The sequence below is a fragment of the Patagioenas fasciata genome, chromosome 32 (genome assembly GCF_037038585.1).
Source record: "Patagioenas fasciata isolate bPatFas1 chromosome 32, bPatFas1.hap1, whole genome shotgun sequence".
NCBI lineage: Eukaryota > Metazoa > Chordata > Aves > Columbiformes > Columbidae > Patagioenas > Patagioenas fasciata.
This window is the reverse complement of record NC_092551.1, coordinates 2,610,362-2,631,509: the sequence shown is the minus strand read 5'-3', so window position 1 is coordinate 2,631,509 and position 21,148 is coordinate 2,610,362. Positions and strand designations below refer to the sequence as shown.

The 21,148-nt window shown below is 62.3% G+C and overlaps 1 protein-coding gene across 1 annotated transcript; it reads left to right on the top strand.

The window, feature by feature from the left end:
• The first annotated feature begins 221 nt into the window (after positions 1-221).
• Positions 222-21,040, top strand: RASAL3 (RAS protein activator like 3). Its single transcript, XM_065859253.1, has 18 exons — positions 222-601; positions 1,996-2,093; positions 3,305-3,368; positions 8,252-8,334; positions 8,418-8,491; positions 8,563-8,695; positions 9,721-9,819; positions 11,361-11,900; positions 12,917-13,061; positions 13,239-13,383; positions 14,504-14,740; positions 16,663-16,864; positions 16,995-17,098; positions 18,081-18,378; positions 18,468-18,590; positions 19,181-19,380; positions 20,663-20,738; positions 20,828-21,040. The coding sequence occupies exons 1-18, from the start codon at positions 223-225 to the stop codon at positions 20,942-20,944; spliced, it is 3,117 nt and encodes a 1,038-aa protein (XP_065715325.1). The 5' UTR covers position 222; the 3' UTR covers positions 20,945-21,040.
• The last annotated feature ends 108 nt before the right edge of the window (positions 21,041-21,148 follow it).

Genomic DNA, 21,148 nt, shown 5'->3' with positions numbered 1-21,148 from the left:
GGGCACCCCTATGGGTCCCTGGATGATGACACCCATAGGGGACCCACCAAAGGGCCCCTCAGATGGGGGGTCCCTGGATGGGGGGTGCCCCATTTGTCCTCCTCAGATGTGCCACCCAAACAGGGGTGACCAACCTGTGGGTGCCCATCTTAGCGTGCCCACCCCACCCATGGGTGACGTGTCCTCCCCACCCCACAGGTGACACATCCCCCCCACCCCCAGATGGATCTGGAGACCCCCCAGCTCGTTCCCGATCCCCCCACCCTGCTCAAGACCTACAGGTGGCGCACGGCAGCACCCATGGGTGACCGGGCCGGGTCGCCGGGGTCCCGGCGCTGGACGCGGCTGCAGGGCTGGAAACGCTCGTACAGCCACCCCGAGGCCGATGTCCCCAAGGAGGGGACAGGGACGGGGACAGCGGCGGGGGCACCCAAGGCCAGCACCCGGCGGTCGCTGTTCCGCCGGGCGTTCTCGGCACCCAACAAGGGGCCGGCGGAGCCGCGGGCGCCCGAGGGTGCCAGGAGCACCCTGCACAAGTACCTGCGCTCGGTGGCACGGAGGAGGGGACAGACGGACAGCGGGGGAGGGGACAAGGGGACAGGTATGGGGGGAGAGGGTGATGGGTGGGGGAGAGGTGGGGGTGATGGGTGGGGGGGGATAATGATGGGTGATTGATTGGGGTGATGGGTGATTGATTGGGGTGATGGGTGATTGATTAGGGGTGATGGGTGATGATGGGTGGTGGGTGTTAATGATGGGTGATTGATTAGGGGTGATGGGTGATTGATCAGGGGTGATGGGTGATGATGGGTGGTGGGTGATAATGATGGGTGATTGATTAGGGGTGATGGGTGATTGATTAGGGGTGATGGGTGATGATGGGTGGTGGGTGGTAATGATGGGTGATTGATTGGGGTGATGGGTGATTGATTAGAGGTGATGGGTGATGATGGGTGGGGGGTGGTAATGATGGGTGATTGATTGGGGTGATGGGTGATTGATTAGAGGTGATGGGTGATGATGGGTGGGGGGTGGTAATGATGGGTGATTGATTGGGGGTGATGGGTGATGATGGGTGGGGGGTGATAATGATGGGTGATGGATTAGGGGTGATGGGTGATTGATTAGGGGTGATGGGTGATGATGGGTGGTGGGTGGTAATGATGGGTGATTGATTGGGGTGATGGGTGATTGATTAGAGGTGATGGGTGATGATGGGTGGTGGGTGATAATGATGGGTGATTGATTAGGGGTGATGGGTGATTGATTAGGGGTGATGGGTGATGATGGGTGGTGGGTGGTAATGATGGGTGATTGATTGGGGTGATGGGTGATTGATTGGGGGTGATGGGTGATGATGGGTGGTGGGTGGTAATGATGGGTGATTGATTGGGGTGATGGGTGATTGATTGGGGGTGATGGGTGATGATGGGTGGTGGGTGGTAATGATGGGTGATTGATTGGGGTGATGGGTGATTGATTGGGGGTGATGGGTGATGATGGCTGGGGGGTGATAATGATGGGTGATTGATTAGGGGTGATGGGTGGGAGACGATAACAATGGGTGGTGGGTTGAGGGTCATGGGTGATAACGATGGGTGATTGATTAGGGGTGATGGGTGGGGTTGATAACGATGGGTGATTGATTAGGGGTGATGGGTGGGGGTGATGACGATGGGTGATTGATTAGAGGTCATGGGTGGGGGGTGATAATGATGGGTGATTGATTAGGGGCGATAACGATGGGTAATTGATTAGGGGTGATGGGTGGGGGGTGATAACGATGGGTAAGTGATTAGGGGTGATGGGTGGGGGGTGATAACGATGGCTGATTGATTGGGGGTGATGGGTCGAGGGTGATGAATTAGGGTTGATGGTGGCACCTCCATGGCCACATGTCCCACAGTGGCCACAGCCACACGTCCCATCACCACCCATGGGTGACAGGGGCACCGTGAGCACCCTGTGCCCCCCGACACCCCCCTGTCCCCCCAGGCAGCACCCATGGGCTGTCACCCAATGGCCCCGTGTGGGACGTCGCCCACTGCTCGCTGACGGACGGACACCTGGTGCTGCTGGGCAGGGACGAGGAGGTGAGGACATGGGGACACGAGTCCCCTGGGTGCCCCCTGGGTGTCCCGTGGGTGCTGGGTGACCCGTGGGCGCCCCGGGGATGCTGGGTGACCTGTGGGTGACCTGTGGGTGCTGGGTAATCCGTGGGTGCCAGGTGACCTGGGGGTGCCCCATGGATCCTGGGTGCCCCATGGATGCTGGGTGTCCCATGGGTGCCCCGTGGGTGCTGGCTGACCCGTGGGTGCTGGGTGACCTCTGGGTGTCCCATGGGTGCTGGGTGACTTGTGGGTGTCTTGTGGGTGCTGGGTGCCCAGTGGGTGCCAGGTGACCCATGGTTGACTTTTGGGTTCTGAGTGCCCCATGGGTGCACCATGGATGCCCTGTGCGTGCTGGGTGCCCGGTGGGTGACCCATGGTTGACTTTTGGGTTCTGGGTGCCCCATGGGTGCCCCATGGATGCCCTGTGGGTGCTGGGTGCCCGGTGGGTGACCCATGGTTGACTTTTGGGTTCTGGGTGCCCCATGGGTGCCCCATGGATGCCCTGGGGGTGCTGGGTGCCTGGTGGGTGACCCATGGATGTCCCCTGAGTGCTGGGTGTGCCGTGGGTACTGGGTGACCCATGGGTGACCTCTGGGTGTCCCATGGGTGCTGGGTGACTTGTGGGTGTCTTGGGGGTGCTGGGTGCCTAGTGGGTGCCAGGTGACCCATGGTTGACTTTTGGGTTCTGAGTGCCCCATGGGTGCCCCATGGATGCCCTGTGCATGCTGGCTGACCCATGGGTGCTAGGTGACCTCTGGGTGCCCCATGGGTGCTGGGTGACTTGTGGGTGTCTTGGGGGTGCTGGGTGCCCAGTGGGTGCCAGGTGACCCATGGTTGACTTTTGGGTTCTGGGTGCCCCATGGGTGCCCCATGGATGCCCCGTGCGTGCTGGCTGACCCATGGGTGCTAGGTGACCTCTGGGTGCCCCATGGGTGCTGGGTGACTTGTGGGTGTCTTGGGGGTGCTGGGTGCCCAGTGGGTGCCAGGTGACCCATGGTTGACTTTTGGGTTCTGGGTGCCCCATGGGTGCACCATGGATGCCCCGTGCGTGCTGGCTGACCCATGGGTGCTAGGTGACCTCTGGGTGCCCCATGGGTGCTGGGTGACCTGTGGGTGACTTGTGGGCGACTTGTGGGTGCTGGGTGTCCCGTGGGTACCGGTGCCATCGGTTCCTGACCCCCCCGTGTCCGCAGACCCTGTGCAGCAACAGCACCCGCACCGACAGCTCCGTGTCCGACAGCGCCCGCAGGGACCCCGGTGAGCGAGCGGGCCCCGCGCCGGTGCCGGTGCCACGGGGGGGTGGGACGCGCCGGTGTGAGCCCGTGGGCCGCGTACCGTGCACCGGGGGCCGTGTGGTCGTGCGCCTTGCACCGTGCACCGTCACCGTACCCCGTGCTGTGCACCGCACCACGCACCCTGCACCACACCGTATACCACGCACCATGCTGCACACCGTGCCGTAGGGTATGCCGTGCCATGCGCCGCACCACGTGCTGTGCGCCACGCCGCGCACCATGCGCCGCGCACCACGCAGTGTGCACCGTGCCATGCACCATGCACTGTGCACTATGCACCACGCACCGTGCCTTGTGCCACGCTGTGCACCATGAATCACACCACACACCACACGCTGTGCACCATGAATCACACCACACACCACGCGCTGTGCACCATGCACCGTGCCTTGTGCCACGCCGTGCACCACGCACCATACACCATGCGCTGTGCACCAGGCACTGTGCACCACACCACACACCATGCATTGTGCGCCGTGCCTTGTCCCATGCCGTGCACCAGGCACCGTGCACCACACCATGCAACATGCACCATGCACTGTGCACCATGCACTGTGCACCACACCGTGCACCATACACCATACACCATGCACTGTGCACCATGCACTGTGCACCACACCGCACACCATGCACCATACACCATGCACTGTGCACCACACCACACACCATGCACCATACACCACGCACTGTGCACCATGCACTGTGCACCACACCACACACCATGCACCATACACCATGCACTGTGCACCATGCACTGTGCACCACACCACACACCATGCACCATACACCATGCACTGTGCACCATGCACTGTGCACCATACCACACCCCATGCACCATACACCATGCACTGTGCACCACACCACACACCATGCACCATACACCATGCACTGTGCACCATGCACTGTGCACCATACCACACACCATGCACCATACACCATGCACTGTGCACCATGCACTGTGCACCACACCACACACCATGCACCATACACCATGCACTGTGCACCATGCACTGTGCACCACACCACACACCATGCACCATACACCATGCACTGTGCACCATGCACTGTGCACCATACCACACCCCATGCACCATACACCATGCACTGTGCACCACACCACACACCATGCACCATACACCATGCACTGTGCACCATACCGCACACCATGCACCATACACCATGCACTGTGCACCATGCACTGTGCACCACACCGCACACCATGCACCATACACCATGCACTGTGCACCATGCACTGTGCACCACACCACACCCCATGCACCATACACCATGCACTGTGCACCATGCACTGTGCACCACACCGCACACCATGCACCATACACCATGCACTGTGCACCACACCACACACCATGCACCATACACCACGCACTGTGCACCATGCACTGTGCACCATACCGCACACCATGCACCATGCACCATGCACTGTGCACCATGCACTGTGCACCATACCGCACACCATGCACCATACACCATGCACTGTGCACCATGCACTGTGCACCACACCGCACACCATGCACCATACACCATGCACTGTGCACCACACCACACACCATGCACCATACACCACGCACTGTGCACCATGCACTGTGCACCATACTGCACACCATGCACCATACACCATGCACTGTGCACCATACCGCACACCATGCACCATACACCATGCACTGTGCACCATGCACTGTGCACCACACCGCACACCATGCACCATACACCATGCACTGTGCACCACACCACACACCATGCACCATACACCACGCACTGTGCACCATGCACTGTGCACCACACCGCACACCATGCACCATACACCACGCACTGTGCACCATGCACTGTGCACCACACCGCACACCATGCACCATACACCATGCACTGTGCACCATGCACTGTGCACCACACCGTGCACCATACACCATACACCATGCACTGTGCACCATGCACTGTGCACCGCACCGCACACCATGCACCATACACCATGCACTGTGCACCATGCACTGTGCACCACACCGCACACCATGCACCATACACCACGCACTGTGCACCATGCACTGTGCACCATGCACTGTGCACCATACCGCACACCATGCACCATACACCATGCACTGTGCACCATGCACTGTGCACCATACCGCACACCATGCACCATACACCATGCACTGTGCACCATGCACTGTGCACCACACCGCACACCATGCACCATACACCATGCACTGTGCACCATGCACTGTGCACCACACCGTACACCATGCACCATACACCATGCACTGTGCACCACACCACACGCCATGCACCATACACCACGCACTGTGCACCATGCACTGTGCACCACACCGCACACCATGCACCATACACCATGCACTGTGCACCATGCACTGTGCACCATACCGCACACCATGCACCATACACCATGCACTGTGCACCACACCGCACACCATGCACCATACACCATGCACTGTGCACCATGCACTGTGCACCACACCACACCCCATGCACCATACACCATGCACTGTGGACCATGCACTGTGCACCACACCGCACCCCATGCACCATACACCATGCACTGTGCACCATGCACTGTGCACCATACCGCACACCATGCACCATACACCATGCACTGTGCACCATGCACTGTGCACCACACCGCACACCATGCACCATACACCATGCACTGTGCACCATACCGCACACCATGCACCATACACCATGCACTGTGCACCATGCACTGTGCACCACACCGCACACCATGCACCATACACCATGCACTGTGCACCATGCACTGTGCACCACACCACACCCCATGCACCATACACCATGCACTGTGCACCATGCACTGTGCACCACACCACACACCATGCACCATACACCACGCACTGTGCACCATGCACTGTGCACCATACTGCACACCATGCACCATACACCATGCACTGTGCACCACACCGCACAGCATGCACCATACACCGTGTGCTGTGCACCATGCACTGTGCACCGTGCACCACACACCATGCACCACACACCGTGTGCCGTGCACCATGCACTGTGCACCGTGCACCACGCCGTGCAGCAGCCCATGGCAAACCCGGCGCTGTGCACCAAGCCGTCACCCGGAGGAAGCGCGGGGTGTGCAGCCGCCTGGTGCCGTCACCGCCACCGCTTCCTCCGCGCTGCTGCGTCGGCTGATCCTGGTGATAACGGCGTTCGGCTCCTTCCTCCCCGCGCCCCTCGCTGGTGGCGCCGGCAGCCGTGGGGCCCCGGCGCTGGGTGCCGTGTAGGGAGGTGCGGGACGCCCGTGGGTGCTCAGCGGGGTGAGCACCCGGGCTGGGCACCAGGCTCTAGGGCAGGATGAATCCTCTGCGCCCTCCTCCCTGGAACCCATGAGCACCCATGAGCACCCACGAGCACTCACGAGTACTCACGAGCAACCATGATCACTTGTGAGCACCCACGTGCACTCACAAACACCCATGAGCACCCACAAGCACCCATGATCACCTGTGAGCATCCACGAGCACTCACAAGCACTCACAAGCACCCATGAGCACCCATGAACACCCACGAGCACTCACAAGCACCCATGAGCATCCACGAGCACTCACAAGCACCCACGAGCACCCATGAGCACTCACAAGCACCCATGATCACCTGTGAGCACCCACGTGCACTCACAAGCACCCATGATCACCTGTGAGCATCCACGAGCACTCACGAGCTCTCACAAGCACCCATGAGCAGTCACAAGCACCCACGAGCACCTGTGAGCACCCACGAGCGCTCACGAGCACTTACAAGCACCCATGAGCACCCACAAGCACCCATGAACACCCACGAGCACCCACGAGCAACCGTGATCACCTCTGAGCACCCACGAGCACCCACGAGCACCTGTGAGCACCCACGTGCACTCACAAACACCCATGAGCACCCACAAGCACCCATGAACACCCACGAGCACCCACAAGCACCCATGAACACCCACGAGCACCCACGAGCACCCATGATCACCTGTGAGCACCCATGGTCACCTGTGAGCACCCACGTGCACTCACAAACACCCATGAGCACCCACGAGCACACACAAGCACCCATGAGCACCCACGAGCCCCCACAATCACTCACAAGCACCCAGGAGCATCCAGGAGCACTCACAAGCACCCATGAGCACCCACAAGCACCCATGAACACCCACGAGCATCCATGAACACCTGTGAGCACCCACGAGCACCCACGAGCACCTGTGAGCACCCACGTGCACTCACAAACACCCATGAGCACCCACAAGCACCCATGAGCACCTGTGAGCACCCACGAACACTCACAAGCACCCTTGAGCACCCATGAGCACCCACGAGCACCCATGATCACCTGTGAGCACCCACGAGCACCCATGGTCACCTGTGAGCACCCACGTGCACTCACAAACACCCATGAGCACCCACGAGCACACACAAGCACCCATGAGCACCCACGAGCCCCCACAATCACTCACAAGCACCCATGAGCACCCACGAGCCCCCACAATCACTCACGAGCACCCAGGAGCATCCAGGAGCACTCACAAGCACCCATGAGCACCCACAAGCACCCATGAGCACCTGTGAGCATTCACAAGCACCTATGAGCACCTATAAGCACCCATGAACACCCATAAGCACCCACACGCACCCACACCTGGGCTGGGATCACGGGGAGGACTCAGCACCCAGAACCGGGCACCTGGGTCCTTCCTCCAGCTTTGCGCTTCCCCAAGAGGGGGTTACGGGTGCATCGGGTCCCCCCCAAACACCAGCGCAGCATTGGGTGCTCGGGTGCTCCTCCTGACACCGGGTGCCCCCCCAGACCCCGACGAGCGGAGCAACCGCGGTGCCGGGAAAAGCACCGAGAGCGACGCGTCACCCACCTCCCAGTTCAGCAACGTCAAGGTGGGTCCCCCCCCAACTCCCAGGGTGCTCGCCCCCACCCATGGGTGCTCCAGCACCCACCTCCTCCACCCTTCCCCACCCAGGGTTTGCTGTGGAAGAGGCTCCGGGAGCGCAAGGTTCGCGGTGTCGCCAAAGCGGAGCCGGTGGCCAACGAGAGGTGCGGGTGGGCGGGTGGGCGGGTGGGTGGGGGTCGGGGTGCCATGGTGGGTGACGGCGCTGTCCCCGCAGGGTCCCCAGCCGCAGCGGGTCGCGGGAGTCGCTGCTGCCGGCGCCCAGCGCGGCCGAGCTGGACCTGAGTGGCCCCGACGTGGTGGTGCGGCCCGTGCACGGCAGCGTGGTGGGAGAGAGGTTCTGCTTCCAGGTAACGGCGCGGGTGGGGGTAAGGGTGGCCTGGGGAGGCACCCGTGGCACCCATGACACCAGGGGGAGGCACCTATGGCACCCATGGTACCCTGGGGAAGTATCCGTGGTACCCTGGAGAGGCACCCATGGCATCCACGGTACCCTGGGGAGGCACCCAGGGCATCCTGGAGAGGCACCCAGGGCACCCACGACATCAGGGGGAGGCACCCATGACACCCTGGGGAGGCACCCATGGCACCCATGACACAAGGGGGAGGCACCCAGGGCACCCACAGTACCCTGGGGAGGCACCCATGGCACCCATGGTACCCTGGGGAGGCACCCATGGCACCCATGACACCGGAGGGGGCACCCATGGCACCCATGGTACCCTGGGGAGGCACCCATGACATCCTGGGGAGGCACCCATGGCATCCATGGTACCCTGGGGAGGCACCCAGGGCATCCTGGAGAGGCACCCATGGCACCCACGGTACCCTGGGGAGGCACCCATGGCATCCATGGCATCCTGGAGAGGCACCCATGGCACCCATGGTACCCTGGGGAGGCACCCACGACATCCTGGGGAGGCACCCATGGCACCCACGGCACCCACGGTACCCTGGGGAGGCACCCAGGGTTTCCTGGAGAGGCACCCATGGCACCCACAGTACCCTGGAGAGGCACCCATGGCACCCTCGATAGGCACCCGTGGCACCCTAGGGAGGCACCCATAGCACCCATGGCATCCTGGGGGGGCACCCAAGGCACCTTCAATAGCCACCCATGGCACTCAGGGCACCCCAGGAACCCTAAAGGGGCACTCAGGGCACCCTAAACAGGCACCCACAGTGCTCAGGAGAGGCACCCAGAGCACCCTAAAGGGGCACCTAAGGCACCCTAAAGGGTCACTCAGGGCACCCTGGAGAGGCACCCAGAGCACCCTGTGCAGGCACCTGGGTCCCCCCTGCTGAGCACCCCAAAAGGAGACCCCAGTCCCCCCCAGGCACCCATGGGTGCTGCAGCCACCCCCGCTGCCCGCAGGTGATCACGGGTGAGGGCAGCCGCTCCTTCGGCTGCGCGTCCCTGGCCGAGCGCGACCGCTGGATCGAGAACCTGCGCCGCACCGCACAGCCCAACAAGGTGGGACACCACGGGGACACCATGGGGACACCACGGGGACACCACGGGGACACCTCGGAACACCACGGGGACACCCTTGGGACACTCTTGGGACACCTCAGAACACCACAGGAACATCCCAGGGACACCCCTGGAACACCATGGGGACACCCCAGGGACACCCCTGGGACACCTCAGAACACCATGGGGACACCCCAGGGACACCCTTGGGACACCTCAGAACACCATGGGGACACCCCAGGGACACCCCTGGGACATCTCGGAACACCATGGGGACACCCCTGGGACACCCTTGGGACACCTCAGAACACCACGGGGACACCCCAGGGACACCCCTGGGACATCTCGGAACACCATGGGGACACCCTTGGGACACCCTTGAACATTATGGGGACACACACCCCTGGGACACCTCGGAACACCGTGGGGACAGCACGGGGACACCTCAGAACACGATGGGGACACCACGGGGACACCACGGGGACACCACGGGGACACCCTTGAACATCATGGGGACACCCCTGGGAGACCTCAGAACACCATGGGGACACCCCTGGGACACCCCTGGAACACCTTGGAACACCATGGGGACACCACGGGGACACCCTTGGGACACCCTGGAATACCATGGGGACACCCCTGGGACACCTCAGAACACCATGGGGACACCCCTAGGACACCTCGAAACACCACGGGGACACCACAGGGACACCCCTGGGACACCCTGGGGGCACCATGGGGACACCACGGGACAGCCAGGGGACACCCCTGAGACATCCCTGAGACACAACAGGGACACCCCTGGGACACCCTGGTTGGCCCCTCCTGTCCCCTGAGGGCTTGGTTGTCCCCCCATGTCCCCTCCTCTCCTTCCATGTCCTTTCCATCCCCACATGTGTCCCTCTGTCCCTCCATGGCCCCTCCTGTCCTTCCATGTCACCTCCACCCCCATGTGTCCTCTCCTGTCCCTCCATGTGCCCTCCAACCCCACGTGTGTCCCTCTGTCCCCCATGTCCCCTCCTGTCCCTCTGTGTTCCCTCCAACCCTACATGTGTCCCTCTGTCCCCCACGTCCCCTCCTGTCCTTCCATGTCCCCTCCACCTCTATGTGTCCTCTCCTGTCCCCTCCTGTCCCTCCATGTGCCCTCCAACCCCACATGTGTCCCTCTGTCCCCCATGTCCCCTCCTGTCCCTCCATGTCCCCTCCACCCCGATGTGTCCTCTCCTGTCCCCTCCATGTCCCCTCCTGTCCCTCCATGTCCCCTCCACCCCCATGTGTCCCCTCCTGTCCCTCCATGTCCCCTCCTGTCCCTCCATGTCCCCTCCACCCCCATGTGTCCCCTCCATGTCCCCTCCTGTCCCTCCATGTCCCCTCCAACCCCACGCATGTCCCTCTGTCCCCCATGTCCCCTCCTATCCCTCCATGTCCCCTCTGTCCCTCGCGTCCCCTCCTGTTCCACCTCCCCCCAACATTCCCCACCCACCACCCCTCAATACTCCCCCTGATTCCCCCTCGTCCCCTTACGTCCCGAACCCCACCAGGACAACTGCGAGCGCCTGGAGCTGGCGCTGAGCCTCTGGGTGTACGAGGGCCGGGACCTTCCCCCGCGCCGCCGCCTGCGCTGTCACCTCCAGCTGGATGGGACCCTGTTCGCCCGCACCACAGCCAAGGCGGCCGGCGCCGACGGCGAGCTCTTCTGGGGCGAACTCTTCCAGTTGGCCGCCCTCCCGCCCGCCCGCGCCCTCACGCTCGCCCTGTGCCGCGACGACCACCCCGCTCCCCCGTTGGCCACCGTCACCGTCCCCTTGACCGAGCTGGCGGCCACCGGGCAACCCCTAGAGCGCTGGTACCAGCTGAGCGCTGGTGGCGGCGCCGGTGAGCGGGCGCCCTCGGTGCGGGTGCGCGGGCGCTACCGGGAGGTGCTGGTGTTGCCCATCGTGCGCTACAAGGAGTTGGCTGAGTTCATCACCTTCCACTACCGGGAGCTGTGTGCCCGGTTGGAACCCGCCATCGCCCTGCGGCACAAGGAGGAGCTGGCCGGGGCGCTGGTCCGCGTCCTGCAGAGCACCGGGAAGGCCAAGGTGGGGTGGGAGGTGGATGTGGGGGTGTGGGGAGGGCAAGGTGGGTGCTGCTGGGGTGTTGTGGGGATGGTATGGGGGTGAGATGGTTGTGGTGGTTGGGGTGGGATGGACGGCGTGGGTTGGGGGTGGTTGGAGAGCTGGGGTGGGGTGGGATGGGGTTGGTGGGATAAGATGGGATGGGTTGGGATATCATGGGATTGGTGGGGTGGTGTGGAAGAGTTGGGTTGGGATGGAAGAGTTGGGTTGGGTTGGGATGGGATGGGATGGAAGAGTTGGGTTGGATTGGGTTGTGTTGGGACGAGGATGGGATGGATGAGTTGGGTTGAGATGGGATGGGCTACTGTTGGTGGGATAAGATGGGATAGGATGGAAGAGTCGGGTTGAGTTGCATCAGGTTGAGTTGGGATGGGATGGAAGAGTTGGGGTGGGATGGGATAGGACAGGATGGAAAAGCTGGGTTAGGTTGCATCAGGTTGAGTTGGGATGGGATGGGATTGGTGGGATGGGATGGAAGAGTTGGATTGGGTTGAGTTGGGTTGGGATGGGATTGATGGGGTGGAAGAGTTGGGTTGAGTTGGCATTGGTGGGACGAGATGGGATGGAAGAATTGGGTTGGGATGGGATAGGACAGGATGGAAGAGCTGGGTTGGGTTGCATTGGGTTGAGTTGGGATGGGATGGAAGAGTTGGGTTGGGATGGGATAAGAAAGAATGGAAGAGCTGGGTTGGGTTGCATTGGGTTGAGTTGGGATGGGATTGGTAGAATGGGATGGAAGAGTTGGGTTGGGTTGAGTTGAGTTGGATTGGGATGGAATGGGATTGATGGGATGGGATGGAGGAGTTGGCTTGAGTTGGGATTGCTGGGATGAGATGGAATGGATGATTCGGGTTGGGATGGGTTACAATGGGTTGGGATTGGTGGGATGGGACATGCAATTTGGAGGAGCTCCTGGTACTTCCTGGGTGGGCTGATTGTGGCTGTGGGTGCCCACCGAGCCCACGGTGACCACCCCACAGGAGTTCCTCATTGACCTGGGGGTGGCTGAGCTGGATCGCTTCGACGACCGCGAGGCGCTGATCTTCCGGGAGAACACGCTGGCCACCAAGGCCATCGACGAGTACATGAAACTGGTGGGGGGCAAGTACCTCCAGGACACACTGGGTAGGTCTTCATGGGACATTACGGGGTGTGGGACATCCTGGGGGTGACATCACAGGGTATCATGGGGCGCAGGACATGAGCAGAGCATGATGGGGTTGTAGGACACCACCATGGGGACGTTATGGGGGTTTGTCACACCCATGGTTGGTCCCTTACGGGTTGTCCCTTGGTGTCCAGGCGAGGTGGTGGCCCGGCTCTGCACCTCAGGTGACAGCTGCGAGGTCGATCCCGGTAAATGCGCCGGGCTTGACCTCACCGAGAACCAGAACAACCTGCGGCAGGTGTGCGAGGAGACCTTCCAGCGCATCGCCGGCTCCGGAGAGTGAGACACCGCCCTGAGCACGTGCGGGGACACGGGGGTGGCCGTGGGGTGGCCATGGGGGTGGGCACCTCCACGAGGACGGGCAATGGGAGAGCCATGGGTGGGCACCAGCACCAGGAGGACCTGGGGACAAGTTTGGGGACAGGGATGGGCACCATGTCTGGGGTGGACATGGGGATGGGAACCTGGAAAGACATGGGGACAAGCTTGGGGACAGGGATGGGCATCATCCATGGTATGGACATGGGGATGGGCACCTGGAAGGACCTGGGGACAAGGTTGGGGACAGAGATGGGCACCATCCATTGGATGGACATGAGGATGGGCACCAGGAGGGACCTGTGGACAAGTTTGGGGACAGAGACGGGCATCATCCATGGTATGGACATGGGGATGGGCACCAGGAAGGACCTGGGGACAAGGTTGGGGCAGAGGTGGGCACCATGTCTGGGATGGACATGGGGACGGGCACCTGGAAGGACATGGGGACAAGTCTGGGGACAGAGATGGAGGTCAGGGATAGACACCACCCCTGGGATGGACATGAGGACAGGTACCAGGAGGACCTGGGGACAAGGTTGGGGACAGAGATGGGCACCATCCATGGGATGGACATGAGGATGGGCACCAGGAAGGACCTGGGGACAAGCTTGGGGACACGATGGGCATCATCCATGGTATGGACATGGGGATGGGCACCAGGAGGGACCTGGGGACAAGTTTGGGGCAGAGATGGGCACCATGTCTGGGATGGACATGGGGACGGGCACCTGGAAGCACACGGGGACAAGTTTGGGGACAGAGATGGGGGTCAGGGATAGACACCACCCCTGGGATGGACATGAGGACAGGTACCAGGAGGACCTGGGGACAAGGTTGGGGACAGAGATGGGCACCATCCATGGGATGGACATGAAGACAGGTACCAGAAGGACTGTGGGACAAGTCTGGGGACAGAGATGGGCGCCATCCATTGGATGGACACAGGGATGGCCACCAGGAAGGCCCTGGGGACAACCCTACGGACAAGCCCCACCACGGTGGACACCACATCCCACAACACGTCCCGGTGTCCACGGGGGTGACTCCAGGGCCACCCCCGGGGTGTCTCTCCCCGCAGCTCCTTCCCGGCCGAGCTGGGCGAGATCTTCGCGGCCTGGCGCCAGGCCTGCGCGGCACGGGCCAAGGCGGCCATCGGGCAGCGCCTGGTCTCGGCCTCCCTGTTCCTGCGCTTCCTGTGTCCCGCCATCATGTCCCCCAGCCTCTTCGGCCTGGTCCAGGAGTACCCCAGCGAGGCCACCGCCCGGACCCTCACGCTGGTGGCCAAAGTCATCCAGAACTTGGCCAACTTCACCACGTACGGCACAGCGTGGAACCGGTGGGGAGGGATGACCCCCTGGGGAAGCTGTGGGGCGGTGGGGACATCCCCGACGTGCTGTGTGGCACCTGCCGTGGGCGGTCATGGGGCAGTGGGGTTGTCCCCAACATGTCATGGAGCTGTAGCACTGTCCCCAACATGCTATGGGGCGGTAGGGTTGTCCCCAACATGCCATGGGGCAGTAGGGTTGTCCCCAACATGACACGGGGGCGTAGGGATGTCCCCAACATGCCATAGGGCAGCAGGTTGTCCCCAATGTGCCATGGACAAGCAAAGACGTCCCCAACATGCCATGGAGCAGTAGGTTGTCCCCAAAGTGCCATGGACAAGCAAGGACATCCCCAACACGCCATAGACAAGCCGGGATGTCCCCAACATGCCATGGGGTGGTAGGTTGTCCCCAACATGCCATGGACAAGCAGGGATGTCCCCAACGTGCCATGGGGGAGTAGGGATGTCCCCAACACGCCATGGACAAGCCAGGATGTCCCCAACTTGCCATAGGGCAGCAGGTTGTCCCCAATGTGCCATGGACAAGCAAAGACGTCCCCAACATGCCATGGAGCAGTAGGTTGTCCCCAACATGCCATGGGGCAGTAGGTTGTCCCCAAAGTGCCATGGACAAGCAAGGACATCCCCAACATGCCATGGACAAGCCAGGACATCCCCAACTTGCCATGGGGCAGTAGGGTTGTCCCCAATGTGCCATGGACAATCAGGAATGTCCCCAACATGCCATGGGGCAGTAGGTTGTCCCCAACGTACCATGGACAAGCAGGGATGTCCCCAACATGCCATGGGGCAGTAGGTTGTCCCCAACATGCCATGGGGCAGTAGGTTGTCCCCAAAGTGCCATGGACAAGCAAGGACATCCCCAACACGCCATAGACAAGCCGGGATGTCCCCAACATGCCATGGGGCAGTAGGGTTGTCCCCAATGTGCCATGGACAATCAGGAATGTCCCCAACATGCCATGGGGCAGTAGGTTGTCCCCAACGTACCATGGACAAGCAGGGATGTCCCCAACATGCCATGGGGCAGTAGGTTGTCCCCAACATGCCATGGGGCAGTAGGTTGTCCCCAAAGTGCCATGGACAAGCAAGGACATCCCCAACACGCCATAGACAAGCCGGGATGTCCCCAACATGCCATGGGGCAGTAGGGTTGTCCCCAATGTGCCATGGACAAGCAGGAATGTCCCCAACATGCCATGGGGCAGTAGGTTGTCCCCAACGTACCATGGACAAGCAGGGATGTCCCCAACATGCCATGGAGCAGTAGGTTGTCCCCAACATGCCATGGGGCAGTAGGTTGTCCCCAACGTACCATGGACAAGCAGGGATGTCCCCAACATGCCATGGGGCAGTAGGTTGTCCCCAACATGCCATGGGGCAGTAGGTTGTCCCCAAAGTGCCATGGACAAGCAAGGACATCCCCAACACGCCATAGACAAGCCGGGATGTCCCCAACATGCCATGGGGCAGTAGGGTTGTCCCCAACGTGCCATGGACAAGCAGGGATGTCCCCAACATGTCATGGGGGAGTAGGGATGTCCCCAACACGCCATGGACAAGCCGGCATGTCCCCAACATGCCGTGGGGCAGTAGGTTGTCCCCGATGTGCCATGGACAAGCAGGGATGTCCCCAACATGCCATGGACAAGCAGGGTTGTCCCTAACATGCCATGGGGCAGTAGGGTTGTCCCCAACATGCCATGGGGCAGTAGGGTTGTCCCCAACATACCATGAAGCAATAGGGTTGTCCCCAACGTGGCCTGGCCCATGACTGGTGGTGGCCCATAACCATGGTGGTGGCCCACGACCACGGTGGTTGCCCATGACCACAGTGGTGGCCCAGGCCACCCTCTGGCCCCCATGTCACCAGCCATGGTGGTCCCCAGGTTTGGCGAGAAGGAGGCCTACATGGGCTTCATGAACGAGTTCCTGGAGCACAACTGGGGCGCCATGGCGACCTTCCTGCAGAGCGTGGCCAACCCCGAGGGCAGCGGCCACATGGCCACCTACGACGGCTACGTGGACCTGGCCCTGGAGCTCGCCACCCTCCACCTCCTCCTCTGCGACATCTTCTCCAGCCTGGACCAGGTGCCGCTGTCCGTTTGTCCCCAGCAAGACTTGGCCACCTCCTTCTCTCCACACACGGAGCCGGTGACCACTGTCCCGTGGATGTCACCTGCCCTGTTGTCCCCATCGTGTCCCCGTCTCACCCTGACAGGCCACCCAGCAGGAGCTGGAGCCCCTTCCCACCATCCTCACAGCCATCAGGGACGGGACCCCTGTCCCCGTGTCCGTCCGGCTCAGCTCCATCGCGGAACAAAGGTACCAATGGGTGGATGGGGACACACGTGGGACCAAGATGGCCGTGTGGGGCCAGGTGACACCGAGCTGGGTCTGGTCCTAGTTGGGTTGGTTCTGGCCTTGGTTGGGATCAGTGGGACTCCGGTGCAGATTGAGTTTGGGGTGACTGGTCCCACTTGGGTTCAGGGGATGGTTTTGGTCCTTTATGGATTGAACGGATGGGTGAGGTCCAGGTGGGGGACGGTTCTGGTCCCAGTTCATGGGATGGTTCTGGTCCCAGTTGGGTTTAGGGGTTGGTTCTGGTCCCAGTTCATGGGATGGTTCTGGTCCCAGTTGGGTTTAGGGGTTGGTTCTGGTCCCAGTTCAGGGGTTGGTTCTGGTCCCAGTTGGATTTAGGAGATAGTTCTGGTCCCAGTTGAGTTTAGGAGATAGTTCTGGTTCCAGCTGGGTTTAGGGGATGGTTCTGGTCCCAGTTCATGGGATGGTTCTGGTCCCAGCTGAGTTTAGGGGATGATTCTGGTCCCATTTCATGGGATGATTCTGGTCCCAGTTGGGTTTAGGTGATGATTCTGGTCCCAGTTCATGGGATGGTTCTGTTCCCAATCGGATTTAGGGGATAGTTCTGGTCCCAGTTGGGTTGAGGGGATGGTTCTGGTCCCAGCTGAGTTTAGGGGATAGTTCTGGTCCCATTTCATGGGATGATTCTGGTCCCAGTTGGGTTTAGGTGGTGATTCTGGTCCCAGTTCATGGGATGGTTCTGTTCCCAATCGGATTTAGGGGATAGTTCTGGTCCCAGCTGGGTTGAGGGGATGGTTCTGGTCCCAGCTGGTTTTAGGGGATAGTTCTGGTCCCAGTTGGTTTTAGGGGATGGTTCCAGTTCCAGTGGCTCTGAGGTTGCTCAGGCCCAGGCCGGGCTCAGGACCTGGGTCCAATCCCAACATGGTGCACGGCACCCGTGCTCCTGGTCGAGCTCAGGGCAATCCCAGTCCCCCGTGTCCCCCAGCAGCCCGTCCGAGAGCTCTAAGCCCGGCTTTGTGCCCCCGCGCGCCCTCAGCAAGCTCAGTCCCCTGGTCAAGAGCCAGTCCCTCACCAGCGTCCGCCGCACCCGCGCTCGGGACGACGCCGCGGAACCCGAGCCGTCACCGTCACCGAGCCGGGAACGCCGCCACGTCCAGCGCACCCAGAGCGTCCCGGCGCAGGGCAAGGCCACGCGGCGCCCGCGCCGGCAGAGCAGCGCCGAGCACGCGGCCGAGCCGCCGGCCGGGGACGAACCGCGGGCCATCGTCACCAGGGACGCGCCGGTGAGTCGAGGCGGGCGCCGCGGTGTCCTGGCGGTGGGGATGAGGAGGGTGGGTGATGAGGGCGCTGATGGGTGCCGGTGGTGCCGTAGGGCCGGGGGAAGCTGCGGTCGTCGGCGTCGCTGCCGCGCAAGTCCACGGTGCCATGGCAGAGGTACGCGGAGGACGCGGCGGTGGGACCGGGGGAGCTGTTCGGCATGCGCCCGCTGGAGAAGGTAATGCCGGGGTGGCACGTGAACCGTGGGGTGGTGGCACCCGAACCGTGGGGTGGTGGCATCTGAACCATGGGGTGGTGGCTCCCAAACCCATGGGGTGGTGGCAGTTGAACCCCCAGGGTGGTTGCACCCAAACCATGGGGTGGTGGCATCTGAACCGTGGGGTGGTGACTCCCAAAGGCCTGGGTGGTGGAAGTTGAACCCCCAGGGTGGTTGCACCCAAACCCATGGGGTGGTGACACCAAACACCCTGTGGTGGTAACACCCAAACCCCTGGGGTGGTGACACCCAAACCATGGGGTGGTGACACCAAACCCCCTGGGGTGGTGGCACTCAGACCCATGGGGTGGTGACACCCAAGTGCCCTGGGGTGGTGACACCCGAACCCTCAGGGTGGTAGCATCCAAACTCATGGGGTGGTGACACCCAGACCCATGGGGTGGTGCCACCAAACCCCCTGGGGTGGTGACACCCGAACCCCAGGGTGGTGACACCCAGACCCATGGGGTGGTGACACCCAGACCCATGGGGCGGTGCCACCAAACCCCTCTGGGTGCCCCATTGTCCCCACGTCCCGTCCTTGTCCCCAGCACGGGTGGCTGCTGGAGCAGCTGCGGCAGGAGGTGGCGGAGCAGCGGGAGCGGTTGCGGGTGACGGGGACACGGGTGACGGAGCTGGAGGGGACACAGCGGGGGCTGCGCCAGGAGCAGGGGCAGCACCGGGACCTTCTCCAGCGCCTGTGCCTGCAGCTGGATGAGGCCACTGCGCGGGCCGCACATCTGGGCGCCAGGTATGGGGGTGGGGGTCCCCAACCTCTGGGTGACCCACACCAGTGGGTCCCTGAGGGTCCCAAACCCCAGAGTGCCCCAAACATCTGGGAACACCAAACAGTGTGTGTCCCAAACCCATGGGGTGGTGGCAACTGAACCCTCAGGGTGGTGACACCAAACCCCTGGGGTGGTGACACCCAAACCCATGGAGTGGTGGCACCTGAACCCTCAGGGTGGTGACACCCAAACCCATGGGGTGGTGGCACTTGAACCCCCTGGGTGGTGACACCCAAACCCATGGGGTGGTGGCACCCGAACCCATGGGGTGGTGACACCCAGACCCCTGGAGCTTTTGGTGTGACCCCAAACCCTGAGGATCCCAAACCCATGGGTGCCCCAAACATCTGGGAACCCCTGAACAGTGGGTGCCCCAAACCTGCAGGTGCCCCAAATCCATGGGTGCCCCACACCAGTGGGTGCCCCAAATCCATTGGTGTCCCAACCCCGTGGGTGCCCCAAACCCCTTGAGCACCCTGACCCCATGGGTGCCCCAAATTGGTGGGTGCCCCAAACCCCCAAGTACCCCAAACTCCATGAGTGCCCCAACTCCCTGTGTGCCCCACACCAGTGGGTGCCCCAAACCCATGGGTGCCCCAACCTTGTGGGTGCCCCACGCCAGTGGGTGCCCCCAACCCCATGGGTGCCCCAACCCCATGGGTGCCCCAATCCCCTGAGCACCCCAACCCCCTGGGTGCCCCAAATTGGTGGGTGCCCCAAACCCTCAAGTACCCCAAACTCTATGGGTGCCCCAAATCCCCTGGGTGCCCCAAATTGGTGGGTGCCCCAAACCCCTAAGTACCCCAAACTCCATGGGTACCCCAAACCCCTGTGTGCCCCACACCAGTGGGTGCCCCAAACCTGTGGGTGCCCCACACCAGTGGGTGCCCCAAATCCATGGGTGTCGCAATCCCACGGGTGCCCCAAACCCCTGAGCACCCCAAACTCCATGGGTGCCCCAATCCCCTGGGTGTCCCAAACTCCCTGGGTGCCCCAAACCCCCAAGTACCCCAAACTGCATGGGTGCCCCAAATCCCCCGGGTGCCCCAAATCGGTGGGTGCCCCACATCCCTGAGCACCCCAAACTCCATGGGTGCCTCAATCCCCTGGGTGTCCCAAACCCCCTGGGTGCCCCAAACCCCCAAGTACCCCAAACTCCATGGGTGTCCCCAATCCCCTGGGTGTCCCCAAACCCCTGGGTGCTCCCCACCAATGGGTCCCCCCCATATCGGGGTCCCCCCCAAGGCTGACGGCGGCCGAGGGCGCCAGGAGGACCGACCTGGAGCGGCTGAAGAGCAGCGAGGAGAAGAACCGGGAGCTGGTGAGAGCCTGGGGACGCCCTGGGGACACCTGGGGACACCCATGGGTGCCACGAGGGCCGGGGGTGGCCCCTGACGCTGTCCCCCCCAGGAGAGGCGGCTGTCGGCGCTGGAGCGGGAGCTGCGCGGTGTCACCTCCGCGGGTCCCCCGGCCAGGACGCGTCACCAGGGGTGGGACGAGAGCGGTGACGATGCCACCAGTGTGTGACCGGCTGTCCCCAGCGTGTCCCCGAGGTCATCGTGGCCACCTGGGCTTTCCAGAAGGTGTTGCGTGGGGTGTCCCCTCCCCGGGTAATAAAGAGCGTTGGTGGCACCGTCAGGAGGTGGTTGGTTGGGTCTTGTCACCGCGCGGGGCTGTGTCCCCAATGTTGGCCTGTCCCCAGCGCCCTCCGCCTGGGGACATGGCCATGGG